Source organism: Haemaphysalis longicornis, unplaced genomic scaffold, assembly GCF_048455015.1.
Source record: "Haemaphysalis longicornis isolate Haplotype H1 unplaced genomic scaffold, Haemaphysalis longicornis Haplotype H1 scaffold_7, whole genome shotgun sequence".
NCBI lineage: Eukaryota > Metazoa > Arthropoda > Arachnida > Ixodida > Ixodidae > Haemaphysalis > Haemaphysalis longicornis.
This window is the reverse complement of record NW_027526422.1, coordinates 92,562,537-92,576,525: the sequence shown is the minus strand read 5'-3', so window position 1 is coordinate 92,576,525 and position 13,989 is coordinate 92,562,537. Positions and strand designations below refer to the sequence as shown.

The following is a 13,989-nucleotide window of genomic DNA, read 5'->3' as shown; positions in this document are numbered from 1 at the left end:
TCGTCGCAGTCTTCGAGTGCTAGCGCGGCACCCTCAGAGGCGTCGTCGTTCATGCCGTCCTCGCTGCCTTCTCCATCCTCACGCTCTAGAGAATGTACTCTGTTGTCAGCTACGCTGATGTCTGTGAAGATCCAGCAAGCCACCCGCGCAGCGGCGGAACGTAGAAAAACTTGGGGTTGGGAGCGAATAGCGCAGCCGCGCCTTTCTGGACGGTGGAGGCCACCCATGCTTCACTTTTTTTTCTTTTCCATCGCCTTATTTTTTCTCGCTCTCGCATCGGCTCACGCATTCGCGGAGCAAGTTGCAAGATGTCCTCTCCTGAGCTGCGCTTTGCCGTATCGCCTAGTAGCATACGGCTCCGGTTGCCGCGATTGTTTAACGGAAATCTAAGAGCCTCCGGCCTTGAAAATAAGAGTTCGTAGTACTGAGGCGTTGTTAACATGGCACGGACCTAAATAAAACAATCGCTATTTTGAAAAGTTCGCTATTCTGAAGTACGTAGTACTGAAATAATTTTACATTAAAATTCCAAGCAGTAGGCGTGAGTTTTCTTAAATGCTCGTTAATCATAAAAGTTCGTTAATGTGGTGTTCGTTGTACCGAGATTTGACTGTATAAGAGAAGTTCTGATAATTCCAACTTCGGATAATTCAAACAAAATCCTGGTGTCCCTAAGAGTTTGAAGTATCACGAGTCAACTGTATTGACATCTGCCCCTTTCTTACCCAACTTCTGCGGCCGTGATTGTATATTTCTATTCTCGATGCAGAAATCTAGCGATATAGGACAAATTGTTTCCGTGCTGGGTGGTTTATTCTCCGTATGCGGAAAAGAAAACCCTTTGATAAAATCCTTCGTACCGAATATATAGTGAACAGTGACGACGTGAAGGTATGTGGAAGCGCGCAGTCAGGAGAATGGCGGCTGCTATTCCCCCATATGACGTTGAAAAGCAGCTTTTCGGCAACTTTCTTCGGGCTATTGCCGATGGGTAACTGGATTTTCTCATTTTCGTTTGATACGGCAGTGAAATGGTACGGCTCACCTGTACTTCTGCTTTACTGGTGCAGTTTCGAAATAATGTATATTCCTTGTATGCCCCCCCCCCCCCCCCCCCTTTCATTCAGCCTCCCTTCTTTGTCGGCGGAAATGCCGTTTATCGAGCGCCAGAAGACACTTTTTCCAGGCCACTGCCCTCTCGAGGTGGTTTTGCTTCCTTAACTATAGCAGAGGCTGCATATATCATCGACCACAGTCAGGCCGGAAATCGGCGTCAGGTAACATTATGCAGCGCAATCGAAGCCGCTCCACCGTCATAATCTGCACAGAAGGGGAAGACAGGGTAGAGACGACCGTTCAAATCGTCATCAGTGCGTATCCGCCGGCGCCATATAAAGGCTGTCGGAAAGCTCTTCGTTAAAAGCAGCCTCTATTCCCTTCGTCTCTATTATCCGGAGCTGTTTCCCACTTTCCGTCTGTCTGTATGTATGTATTAATGTTTGTGTGTATGAATATATATATATATATATATATATATATATATATATATATATATATATATATATATATATATATATATATAAAGGAAATGAGGGGCTCGTTGAGGAAAGACATTCCGGCGGTCTACAACACCAAAGGATGCATAGGGGACTGGTTGTTTTTCATTACTGTTAGTGAAGTAAACATTCTTAAATTAACGTAAGAAAGAAAAAAAAGGAAGAAAAACGCGCCTCCAAAGTGGAGACCGAACCGGCGCCTTCCAATTTGATCTCGGAAACCTTACCAATTCGGCATACGAGATCAAATTGGAAGGCGTGGGTTCGGTCCCCACTCTGGGTTCGTGTTTTTATTCCGTTCGTTCTTTCTGACGTAAATTTAAAAATGTTAACTTCACTAACTGTAGAAAAAAACCTGACCATCCTCCTGTGCCTGCTCCATGGCGTTATAGACAGCCGGCCTTTCTATCTATATATATATATATATATATATATATATATATATATATATATATATATATATATATATATATATATATATATATATATATATATATATACACGCACGCGTCGCCCTCTATCGACTTAAAGGGCGTGTTCCGGTGTTGAACGTCGTTCTTTTCATCCCCCACCACAATAGCCCCGCTGCCGTCATCTTCAAAAGCTAGCGCGAAGAACTTTTTAACTTCGTTTCTTCTCTCTTTTCGGCTCTATCTAGCCCAAATAGGCTTTGCGCGCCTCGCGGGTGTATATATATTCGTGTCGGTGCTGTAGTAGGTAATAGAGGCAGCAGTGGAAACGCAAAACCGAACAATGGCCGCGCTTCTCGGAGCCATCTTTTCATGCCCTCTTCATTTCCTAGTCTATCCTGTATTTGTTTTGTTCTTCTTTTTTTGCTTATAAAACAGGAAGAAAAGGCTCGCCCGCGGAAATGGGTTGGCTGTTCACCGAAGCGCGTAGTTCTTGGGCGGTGCGTAGAGCCACGTCGGTTTTGTCTCCATTCGCATAAGCGCGCGGGTATACGTGAATTTTATCTTGCTGTTGAAACTGGATCTTGATCAGTGGAGTCTAAACCCGCTGATCACGCGCTGATGGGAGTTTGTTCAGCGGAAGGAAGGGTGTCGAAAGAGAAAGGGGTAAAGGCTCAAAAGTTTGGGTCGTTCAGTTGTCTGTCACCAGCCACAATGGCACAGCTTTGCTGCAACTCATTGAATCACGTGGTCGATACCTTGATTCATACGTTGGCTTTCCAATTGAAGCGAGATGTTAAAATTTCCTACAAATCTATCGGAATTGCTTTTATAAAGATCGCTATAAAGACAGATGCTATATAAAGTTCACGGGGCAATATATTACTCAAGCGAATACGCCCTGTTGTACGATTTGCTTGCTTTTAATTACGCGCAGTATATCACTGCAGAGAGAGAGAGAGAGAGAGAGAGAGAGATAATGAACTCTTATTGATAGCAAGAGATTTTCTTGTATTGAAGCTTTAACGAGGCGTCCTCAGTCCAATATGCCTTGAGCGCGGATGGTATCGACAGCCCTGTGGACCAGCCGAGGCTGGTAGTCCTTCCTGGCCGCAGCTCACCAAGGCTCATTGCCGACGCTCGGATGTGGGAAAAAAGGGAGGGGTTGGGAAAATTAGTGGAAAATGATCGCGCCCTTTGGTCGCAGGGTTCCCCGCGAAATCGCGAAGGATGGGAGTAGTGATCAGGATTAAATAAGTGCAGCTGGGCAAGCTGGCGAAGCGTATTAATTATTATGGATCACGCGGTGCCAGTGTCGTTCTTGTTGTGAGGTAGGGTTGTGTGTATGGAGGCTAGTGTTTGTTGCAACAGCCTAAAGTGATCCGTATTGGGCTGCTGAGCCTAAGGAGGCGGGTTCGTTTCCCGGCAGCGGCGACGGCTTTTCTGACGGTGGCCAAAAGCGAAAACGCCCCTGTGTTCGAGAATTCTGCTCCCGTTAAAGATCCCCGGGGGGGGGGGGGGGGTCAAAATTAATGCGGAGCCCTCCACTACGGCGCGTCTCACCACCTGTGCAGCGTCGGCGCGCTAAACCTAATAATGAAATATATAGTACTGCGTAATGCATCATAAAAGGCCACGTGCTTCCCGCACTCGGTGGGATCAAGTCTCGAACCACCTTTTTTTCCAAAGGGGTTGATTTTCACAGTACGTTTCTTTTATATCGTTTTTCTCCAATTTTTCGCAGTGCTCTACATGTAGTCCCATCGCCTCAATAGTAGCGCAGTACTTCTGGCTTTGTCGGCTTTTACGACGTTCTATAGCTATTCTACGAGGCGAAATTTGCCATGCTGCCAGAATTTTGCAACTGTGTAGCTGCGCTGGAATAGGCAAAAAGTCTATACTATAAATTGACAAATCCATGAGCCATTACACTCTGTGACGGGGGAGGACGAGCGAAGCTTAGCTTGAGTTTGGACTATATGCGGCGTCACCGGTATGACTGCAGAAGTGAAGCGACATTAAAAAAATAATAAAGCCGTTCCACTCAATGTGAAAGCTTTCGGAAGTGCAGAGCACTGATTCCCCATAATGGACTGTAGCGCCGTTATCCGCTCACTGCTACCACCCATCAAGCTTTTCGCCGCCCTGTCTCCCTCTTCTTTTGATTAATGCAACGGGTGTTTCTCCAATGCAATTCAAATTTCCCGCCTTCGCAATGCTCGCGCGCCCCTGCCTGAAACTGCGCCAGCGGGAGTTCTCTTCTGTTTGTGCTTGCTTTTCCTCCCGCACGTGCCGGCGTTGCACTGCCACTTTTTAAGTGCAGAGCACTGTATGGGTTCGCTTCGTCGTCGTAGCTCGCTAACGGTCTATGCGACTGCCGGAATCAGGCGGTGCAGCGAGATAACGGACCCAAGTAGAGCCTGATGTGCCATCGTCAGGGGGTCACTCTGAGGCTTCGAGAATCACGCGGTTTAAATAGTCATAACCGTTCGAACATCGTGAACCACTGGAGCTTGTCATACATCTCCCCATTACTTAGTGCAAAAGAAAACTGCAGGTACATTTCAGACAAAATCTGTGTATGTAACCGGCAGCCCCCACGTTCATTTATCTATGAACGCTCGTTGGTTTGCTTTTTACGATAGTAAGCGAAAAAAAGCAGCCTCGCAAGATAAAAATTGAGAGTTAGAAATGACGCAAAAAAACTCGAGCCGCGCAAGAAAAAAAATGGCGGGTTCGAAATGCCGCAGAAAGTCTCCAACCTCGCAAGAAAAAAATTGCGCGTTCGAAATGACGCAAAACAGCTCCAGCATACTAAATTAAAGCGAGCACAAAAAAAAATTGGCCGCGTATCTGCTCCTTTCGTTGCAAATGTCGTCAAAAGACGATAGTCTCTGTAGACATTTCCCAAGGAAATGCCCCCCCTTTGCTTTCCCATTCACCTCTCATGCTCTTCCAGTACCGTCGCGCTCATCCCAAGGTAAAAACACTAAAGGTTTGCTCAAGGCGATTTGAATTTACCGTGTTCCACTGCTACAGGCCGGGTTCCTCACTGCCAGCGCTGCAGTACGACGGAGACGCGCGTGAATCGAGGCGGCCGACTTCAAAGTTTATAGAACCGCGTTGCCGTGCTCCACGTGTGTTCCAAGCAGAACGTGGAACCGAGCTAGTGGAACCTTTCGTTGCTGTTGCCGCGTGATTTCTCATATGCCGCCAGGAGGTGGCCCAGGCAACAGGAGGCGGCGGTTTTCTGCAGTTGATGTAGAATATCATTTGCTACCAAAAAACCAAGCATCCATGAATTTTTTTAAATAAAGGAACACTGTAAATATCCCTTGTGTATTAATTTTCGGTCCTATATTTGCGTCATTTCTTGTTCATGTTCAGCAAAGTTGACAAGTATGTACATATAAACCAGGCTTAGACGCTCACATTTGGCTGTGAGTATATAAGACTATTGCACAGTATGCATTTTACTTTGGCCGGGTGGCTGAATCGAGTCACAGACAGACAGACGGGCAGACAGACAGACATACAGATAGACCAAAATTTCTGGGTTGAAGTAGCCCAAGAAAGACTATCGTCTTGAAAAGAACAGAACTCCCGCTGGCGCAGTTTCAAGCAGGGGACGCTCCAGCACTGCGAAGGCGGGAAATGTGAAATGCGTTGGGTGATTGCAGTGGGGGGATAACGGCGCTACAGCCCATTATGGCGAATCACTGCTCTGCACTTCCGACAGCTTTCACATTGAGTGGAACGGCTTTAATTTTTTCGCTTACTATCGTAAAAACGAACCCAACTAACGTTCCTAACTAAATGAACGCGGGCGCTGCTGGTTAATTACGCATATTTTGCTTCAAAAGTACCTGCAGTTTTCTTTGCGCTAAACAATGAGGAGATGCATGACAAGCGGTAGTGGTTCAGAAGTTTCGAACGTATATGGGACGCCGCTACGACGGTACGACACGGGGCACTACTTGGGTCCACCCAGTGAGCTGCGACGACAAGGCGAGCACTTAAAGGGCTTTGCACTTAAATGTAAAACGGCAACTTGTCTTGATGACCAGATCGGTACCGTGAAGCGCCGGAGGACACTGCGCGGGAAGCTTTGTAACATCGGGTGGCGCGAGCATAGATGTGCATAGGCAATGCGGGTCGCGGAGCGGAATACCTTTAAAATACCGGGACATTCGTTTGCACCTTGCGCTGGAACGCTTCGTAACGCCTACTAAAAAACACCACGAGACTCGTTTACGCCTCGCGCTGGAATGCTTCGTAACACGTACTAAAAAACACCGGGACAGACAGACAGAGAGACAGACAGACAGACAGACAGACAGACAAAGAACTTTATTCAGGTCCTGAGACACTGCCTTGGACCACCCCTATCAAGGGGAGTCCGTGACAGTCACGGGCCGCTCCCACGCAGGGGCCGGGACACTCGTTTACGCCTCTCGCTGGAAAGCTTCGTAAGGCGTACTAAAAAAATTAGCAGTGGCTTAGCTCTGCTATTCCAGGATATACGTAGCGTGAGCTAAGGTTCAGCTGGTTATTCTTAGGTTTCCTGGTTGTCTAGGATTAGCTGATTATCATGCTTACTGCTGCTAAAACGATTTCCAATTGAATCCAATCGAATCCGGTCCAATCCAGTCCAATCCAGTCCAATCCAGTCCAGTCCAGTCCAGTCCAATCCAATCCAGTCCAGTCCAGTCCAGTCCAGTCCAGTCACTGCTCCTCGCGCATGCGCAGCGCAGCTCTCCAGAAGCCACGCGAAACGGCTGTCAAGCGGCTCCTGCGCAGCGTCAGACTTGGCTACAGCGCAACCGAGGCGCACAGCTGGGTTTCTGTCGCGGCTATGACGTCACTCCTCTGTAATGCGCAGACCGGCGAATGTGCAGGCCCAATTCTCTACACACGCGTACTCCAATTGTATTGGATTTCCAATCCAATTCAATGCTCCTCGCGCTTGCGCACCACGGCCCTTCAAGGTCCACGCGAAACTGTTCAACGCTGCAAAATACTGGGACACTCGTTTACACCTCCCGCTGGAATGCTGCAAGCTTCAAAAACACAAGTCTTTTACAGCAAAGCTGCATACCTCTACCTCCCAATGGTTTCATCTCTGTTGGCATAAACGCCAAGGCGCCACGAATACACTTATACACTGCATGCTTCGCCCCTTCCCAGGTTTCACTTTAATGGACATGGCCCGGAATTTTAAATGCAGAGCATTTCAGTAACTCACGATGTCACCCGCGTTGACGTCCGTAGTCTGCACCGTCGTTGTCCCTACTATATAAAAAAATACTATTTGGCGCCCGGTTTCGATCCCTCGACCCTGCGGGCGGAACGCAATATACATGGTGCTCTACCCACTGCGCCACAAAGCCGACACAGAATGGGACGCTACGAACGCGCCTTAAATCGTTGACGCATTCAACGCGCTCTCTCGTCAGCAGTTGCCAAAAGTGCAACAACATTAACGTAACGCAAACTACTTAACGTCATGCGCCCCCGGAAATGCTCTGCATTTGATCGTGCCCCTCGCGAGGGGGATGTTTCACTGCGTCTTCTCTCGGTCGCGGGACCCGTGGCGCCATCTGGCGGAGGCGCGGCACAAGTCGTAGCACTTCGAAAAGATGCGGCGCCAGCCAGCTGTGTGTGTGCGTGCCGCACTTGTACAAATGGCGAGTGCATTGGCTGTCCACAGAGCAAAGCATTCGTGCAAGTAAGCCGTTGCAGTCAGTCAGTCAGTCAGTCAGTCAGTCAGTCAGTCAGTCAGTCAGTCAGTTAGTTAGTTAGTTAGTTAGTTAGTTAACAACTCCGCAAGCATTTGCGTTTCTTGCTTTGTAAACAAAGCGAAACACGCAAGAATGACGAAATTTCTTTGACTCATTCAAACTACGTCAAGAAGCTGCTGATACAACGCATTCACTACCACCAACTCCCCAAACACTAAACGTTAACGCAATACACCCACCCCTATGCGACGCATTTACTCGAGTCCCCCTCGCGGGGAGATGGGCCCAATTTCTCGTTCGCGCGCGCTCCGGTCGCTAACATCTGTGGCGTGATCGTGACGTCAACATCACGCGTTCGTGTGGTGGCGCGATTTCGGCGCTATAACACTCTCTCGCGAGGGGCATTGGATTGGATTAGATTGGATTGGCTTGGCTTGGCTTGGCTTGGCTTGGCTTTTTTACGCGGATGTAACGGATCCGCGGAGCGCTCAGGGGGGAAGTGCCTGCGTCGTCCGTCAAGGAACGACGTCGACGACCTCGCAATTGACTCTCGCGGAAGTCGACCCGCGGGCAATAGTACTCGTGCCGGAGCGATCTGAAAGAACACGGGGAGGTACAATTAACTTCGCCGAGCGTCGCGTAGAAAAAGAAAACAAAAAAGTAACACGTAATGCGGTGCCCCGACGCGCTGGGCCGAAGATTTTCTACTTTTTTTACTGGTGTCTTGTACCTTGCGCTGTTTTAATCGTGCAATGTCGCAGTGGTACGTATACAGTCGGTGAGGAAGTTGCTAAGCGCGCATAGTGTCCCCTCTTCCCAGCTTAATAAACAAAATTAGGCTGTGGGTTTCTCCAAATCGTGAAATGGAAGGTTACACAAGTTAGGGTAAACTATGCCGCCACGAATAGGAGTGCAACTAATTCACTTCAATGTCCCTTTCAACGCATTCCGCCATTTTGTCTCCGGCACTTGACATTTTCGCTCGCACGTACCATTTCTCCGCGCCGGCAGTCCGTTTTTGTTATTTCTGACGCATATCACTTTTGCCGCTCCTGCTGATATCTGTGCACGAGTTCAGCCGGTATCTACGAATGCGTTGCATGCCTATGTCTTTTGTTTCAATCCGAAGGTAAATATAGATCTCGCACCTTTCTGCTTCGTATACCCTTTGTTCTCTCATATCGATGCGATGTGGCTCACGAGCAACGTCCGCCGTATTCGAGTGTGACCGTCACTCAGTGTCTTACCTGGAATCAACTCGACAAGAAACTTTCCCGAGCTCGTGGACGCCTCGAAGAATATGACACTGGAGGACAGGTATGGGTCGCCGGTGGTTGTCTTATTGGTTTTGTTGTCCGCGACTGCAAAGAAATCTACGAAACATGGCTAGGCAGCTTTGGGGTAGCCGGCGAGATTACGTTCCAACCAGTGCAACGCCCGGATACTCGAAGAGGAACGCGCAGGGGTGAACCGGCAACGACGCGCGTAATATAGCATGCTGACATGCGTTGTTTGACTTTCCCGCGAACAGTGCGAATCGGGCATGTGACGTCACTTGTGGTCTCCCGCCAATCACTCATTCCTGATCTTTAAGTTGAGGCTCGCATCGATAACATGTGGGTTACACGGGTGCTTATCCGCCGTGGTGGTTCAGTGACTAAGACGTTGCGCTGCTGAGCACGATGTCGCGGGTTCTATTCCCGGCCGCGGCGGCCGCTTTTCTGATGGAGGCTAAAAAGCAAAAATTCCCGTGTGTACGAGATTTAGGCGCACGTTAAAGATCCCCAGGCGGTCGAAATTAATCCGGAGCCCTCCACTACGGTGCGCCTCATCGCCTGCGTTGCGGCGGCGCGTTAAACGCTGCAATCAATTAATCAACGCGGGTTAAACTTAGAGCCGGTGCGTGAGGTTTCACCACCAACACCGTCACGCTGCTTGGAGCCTTGCGTTATATTACCGTATTTACTCGATTGTAACGTGCGGGATGACTTTTCATTGGAGCCAAAAAGAAAAAAATAAAACCGCGAAAGTAACGTCAGGGGCGGCTTTGTTGCGTCAAGAAAAAAAAAAACAACCACCGAATTACTCACACGAGGCCACCCATGGAAAAGCACATTTATTTTTCAAGCACTGCGACTAGACGCCCACCTCTGACGCTTTGAACTTCGTTCGCGGGATGCCAATCTGCTGCGCGGCATCGCTTACTTTCACCTGTATCAATTCAACACTGACCGATATAAGGCGGTTGCGCCTCACTGTGACATCAGCAACACGCTTCTCTTATTCGACGTAGCTGCTACGGCGAGGACCAAGGAAGCCTTTTCGGCCGTGTTCGCTCGTGTTCCCATTGCAGCCGCCATCCGCGGGTGGTCGATTCTTTCACGTCAAGTGTTCCGGCAGCAGCTGAATTGCCGATTTCGTCAACCGTGAAATAGCGGGTTTATTAAAACGGGCGTCGTACTGAGCGCGCCACGTTGCCATCGCAAGGGGAGCCGAAGACGAGCCGAAACACTTGAGGGCAACGTAACCCACGGAGATTTCCACACACTACGGTGCAAAAACAGGCACAGCGGTGCGCACGCATTCAACACCGCCACTACGCCGCTTTAAAAAACAAAACGAAAAGAAAACGAAGAGAGCTGGTATTGGCTTGTAAGGGATCCAAATGGCTCTTGCACATGTTGCCAACACGTGTCCCGAAATGAACAAAACTGTAGCCGTCGAAGAGAATCGGGCGCATCATTGCACTTTTTAGACAACTCCAGTTTTGGTATTCGATTATACCCCGAGGGTTGACTTCAGGCAGCGAAAATTGAGAAAAACATTAGCGTTATAACCGACTAATTACGGTACCTTATATGTTGCCCTTAGCGTACTTACACCTAACGGGAAACATGCGCCATTCTAGTGCACAGGACCTCGTTTTCGATTTGTTCGTTGGCTTCTAATTCTGGGGCTTTTTCAAAAAGGCTGTTTAAGTGGTTGTCGGTGAGTTTTCCTTTTGAGTTCACACTTCACAGTTTTAAGTTCACAGTTTTCCTTTTTGAGCAGTTGTCAATCAGGGCTCTGCTCTTTGGTGTCGCATTCCCAAAAGCATGCAACGCCTACAGAACGCATAATTGGGGGGCGAGAGGCAATCATCATACACAAGAACCCTTATCAGTAGTGTGCACGGTCCGTTTGCACTGCAGTTGCCCCTTTCCCCATAAGATAAAGGAGCTGCTACAGAACAAGCCGTAGTACAATCTTTCCGGGCACGCCAGGAGGGCACCTGCGAATGAAACTCTCGTAAAATATTTCTAGGGCATTTCGCTATCTGGGAGGAGTACTTACAAGCGGACGTGAGGTAGCATCGGTTGACTCGTTCGGTTTGCGGGAGTGTGCGGTGACCATTCTGAAAAGGGTATTCATCTACACTACGCAACATCATCGCTCCGTAGTGGAGAATTCTACACCAAGTGCGCAAGTTGTTCGAGCCCTTTGTCTTCACCCAGAGTCGAATACTAAAGAGGGCGTTGTACGGCCTTGCTCCCTTAACTAGCACCGTGATTAGCCTCTCCCAGCTCCCATGCCCATCAATACATGGCATGACCCGTCCTTCTCCCGAGAGGTTATGGCTATCTGCTTTCACACTTGGTGGAATGTTCTTAATCTAAGTTTCTTCACATCATGCATGGCCCTCATGCTGATTAATCAACCAATGCGCTGCCCGCTTGAGTATCACAAACGACGCCATCTTTGGCTAGTCGGTTCTATAGCGCAGGCATTCCGCTGCAGTGTGCGATAAATCTTCGGGCGTCCAGCAGCGTCGAATACGCTGATCTCGTCCATTCTTGGCCGCCATCCGCACATCCTGACCGAGCCTGCCGCCACTCTAATCACCACATTGTGGTCCCCCTGCGGAGCCTGTGTAGAGCGCAGTGATCCTTGCGTCTTCCTGCCTTTGGTGATATGGCCATAGAATACCCCCACAAAGATTCACGACATTACCCTCGCCGGGCTTTGCGTAGTTGTTCTTACGTATAAGATTAGTACAAAAATTGGCGCCGCTTGCACTAGTGGTGCAAAGCTGGAGAAACAGCGGAGCTGTACCCCGACCTATATCTTCTTCCAGTTTTTCTAAACTTTGCTAGGCTTTATTAGACGGCTAAGTTTTGATAGATTTTGCGATGTTCTTGCTACGCTAGGCTAGGCTAGGTGTTGAGGGGTGAGGCCAAGTTCAGCCGGATTTTACAAGGCCGTTCCGGTCGGTCCCCCCCACTGACAGTGGATCCCAGAGGGAAGAAGCTAGGTGGACCACCAGATCCGCTGTTTCTCCAACCTTGCACCACTGGGGCAAGCTGCGGCAATATTTTTGCGTTATAGTAGCCCAAGAAAGGCTATCACCTTTAAAATAATATCGTAAGGGGTGCGCATACGGGTATGCCGCTTGTGATCACACTCGAGCAGGCTCTAAAGCGGGCTTCACTGTTATAATGCCCTATCTGCGGTGCTGCACCCTTTACAGGCGGCACAGTTTTTTTTTTTTTTTTTTTTTGCTTACACCACCGGACTAAGCTCAAGCTTAAGAGAATTTCCTTTAGGTTACTTCGTACATGAGTTACGGGAATTGCGTTTCTTGTACGTCAGTTCTGTTATCGAAACCGAGTGCTTCACCGAAGTTCTGGCCTAGTGGTTTAACGCGCTAAACCCCGACTGCGGTAGAGGGTTGGTTCTCAACCCATCACAGGATAAAATAAGGTGAAAGCCTCTCCCGGGCCGGCGCCTGGCAGGGGTTCTAACCACGCTGACTTATTTCGAACACATTGCTGTGCAACGTCCGCCGTTCTGAAGGCCAGTACCCATAATCGTGTTCAATTTCTCGCAAAATTACCAGTGCTTCTCGAATCCTGGGTTCACCTCTTGTCCGTCTATTGAACCTGTAAATTACTATATATTGATTGATTCTAGGGTTTATCGCGCCGACGCAACGCAGGCGATGAGGGGCGCCGTAGTGGAGGGCTCCGGTTTAATTTTGACCACCTGGGTATCTTTAACGTGCACCCAAATCTCGTACAGACGGGCGTTTTTGCTTTTCGCCTCCGTCAGAAAAGCGGCCGCCGTGGCCGGGAATCGAACCCGCCATGTCGTGCTCAGCAGCGCAACGCCTTACCCACTGAGCCACCGCGGCGGGTGTGTAAATTACTATAGTAAATTAGTATACTATACAATTCGCTACGTAAGAGGCTATAATGGTCTGCTCGTGCCCTGATGGTCACAGATTGGCCTATTCAGACGGGCATCCCAGAAAATCCCTGTTGTAAGTTGTAATGTACAGTTAAACCTGGATGTAAGGCATTCCTGGATTTGTGATGAATTGTTTGATGCAATTGATGCAATCCTGGATTGATGCAATGAATTCCTGGATTTAACGAAGTTTTTTCAATTCCCCCTTTCCAGACTCATAGTAACCCACGTGTTCGCGACCTCCTTGTAACGAAGGCGTTGCGGCCGTTGATCTTGATGAAACGAATTCGCTACGCTGATGCGCCTGCTTTTTGCACTTTTTCTGAAAAGGGCTCCCGAGCTACCCAGGGGGCGCGGCGAAACCGGCTTCCGAGCAGTACTTCCGGGTAGTACACAGCTGCGGGGGTCCCATAGGATCCCGTGTTGACAGAAGCAAAATGAACTCGATACTGCCGACTGTTTTGCGACATAGTCTCCCTCCAGCCCATCCCCGACGCGTCCGATTTCCTCCGGCGATCAACCTGACATGAGGAAAAAAACCTTTGCAGCGCTAAATACGTTTACAGAGTCGACGACGAAAGTGCTGGGACGGTGACGGTGCTCTGCCACTCGCAGGTTCACCGATCGATGAGTCGTATGAAGAGAAATTTGAAGTGAAAGCTTCTTGTTTAAATTAATACACTTCTTGCTAACGACTCTTCCACAACAGCCGATCAAAAAAGAAGAGTAACGCAATCGACCATCATCGCGCTTAAAAGCCAGTGAGTCTCGCGGGCCGCAGGCTCATCATCCGCTGCGGTGCGCCGTGCTTTTTGCGCATCTGCGCACTTATGCGTGCATTTTCTTTAAACACTACTGGTTTGCGTCGTCGTTGCGAATACATGGTGCAGAACTAGACTGCCACTTTTTGTGTGGCTCAATGACAAAATGCAGCGAACGTCGGAAGCGTGATCTATGTTTTGTGATCCCGAAAATAATGGCCGTTATACGAAGTGTTCGGGCGAACAAAGGGGCCGCTCTCTTTCCTTGTTTGCTCTCGCTTTATTTAATTACGCT

General features: G+C 48.9%; 1 protein-coding gene across 2 annotated transcripts in view; it reads left to right on the top strand.

Annotated features, from left to right (window-relative positions):
* The window catches only part of LOC144146101 (uncharacterized), a 281,191-nt gene that overhangs the window by 58,395 nt on the left and 208,807 nt on the right, over positions 1–13,989 (top strand). Inside the window, exon 1 of one of the 2 annotated variants that reach the window (XM_077678047.1) lies at positions 8,889–9,024. The exons of the other annotated variant lie outside the window; for it this stretch is intronic. Within the exon in view, the coding sequence (XP_077534173.1) occupies positions 9,008–9,024 (17 nt within the window). The 5' untranslated portion in view covers positions 8,889–9,007. Of the gene's footprint in view, positions 1–8,888; positions 9,025–13,989 lie in introns of those variants that run through there. 2 annotated transcript variants of the gene reach the window in all.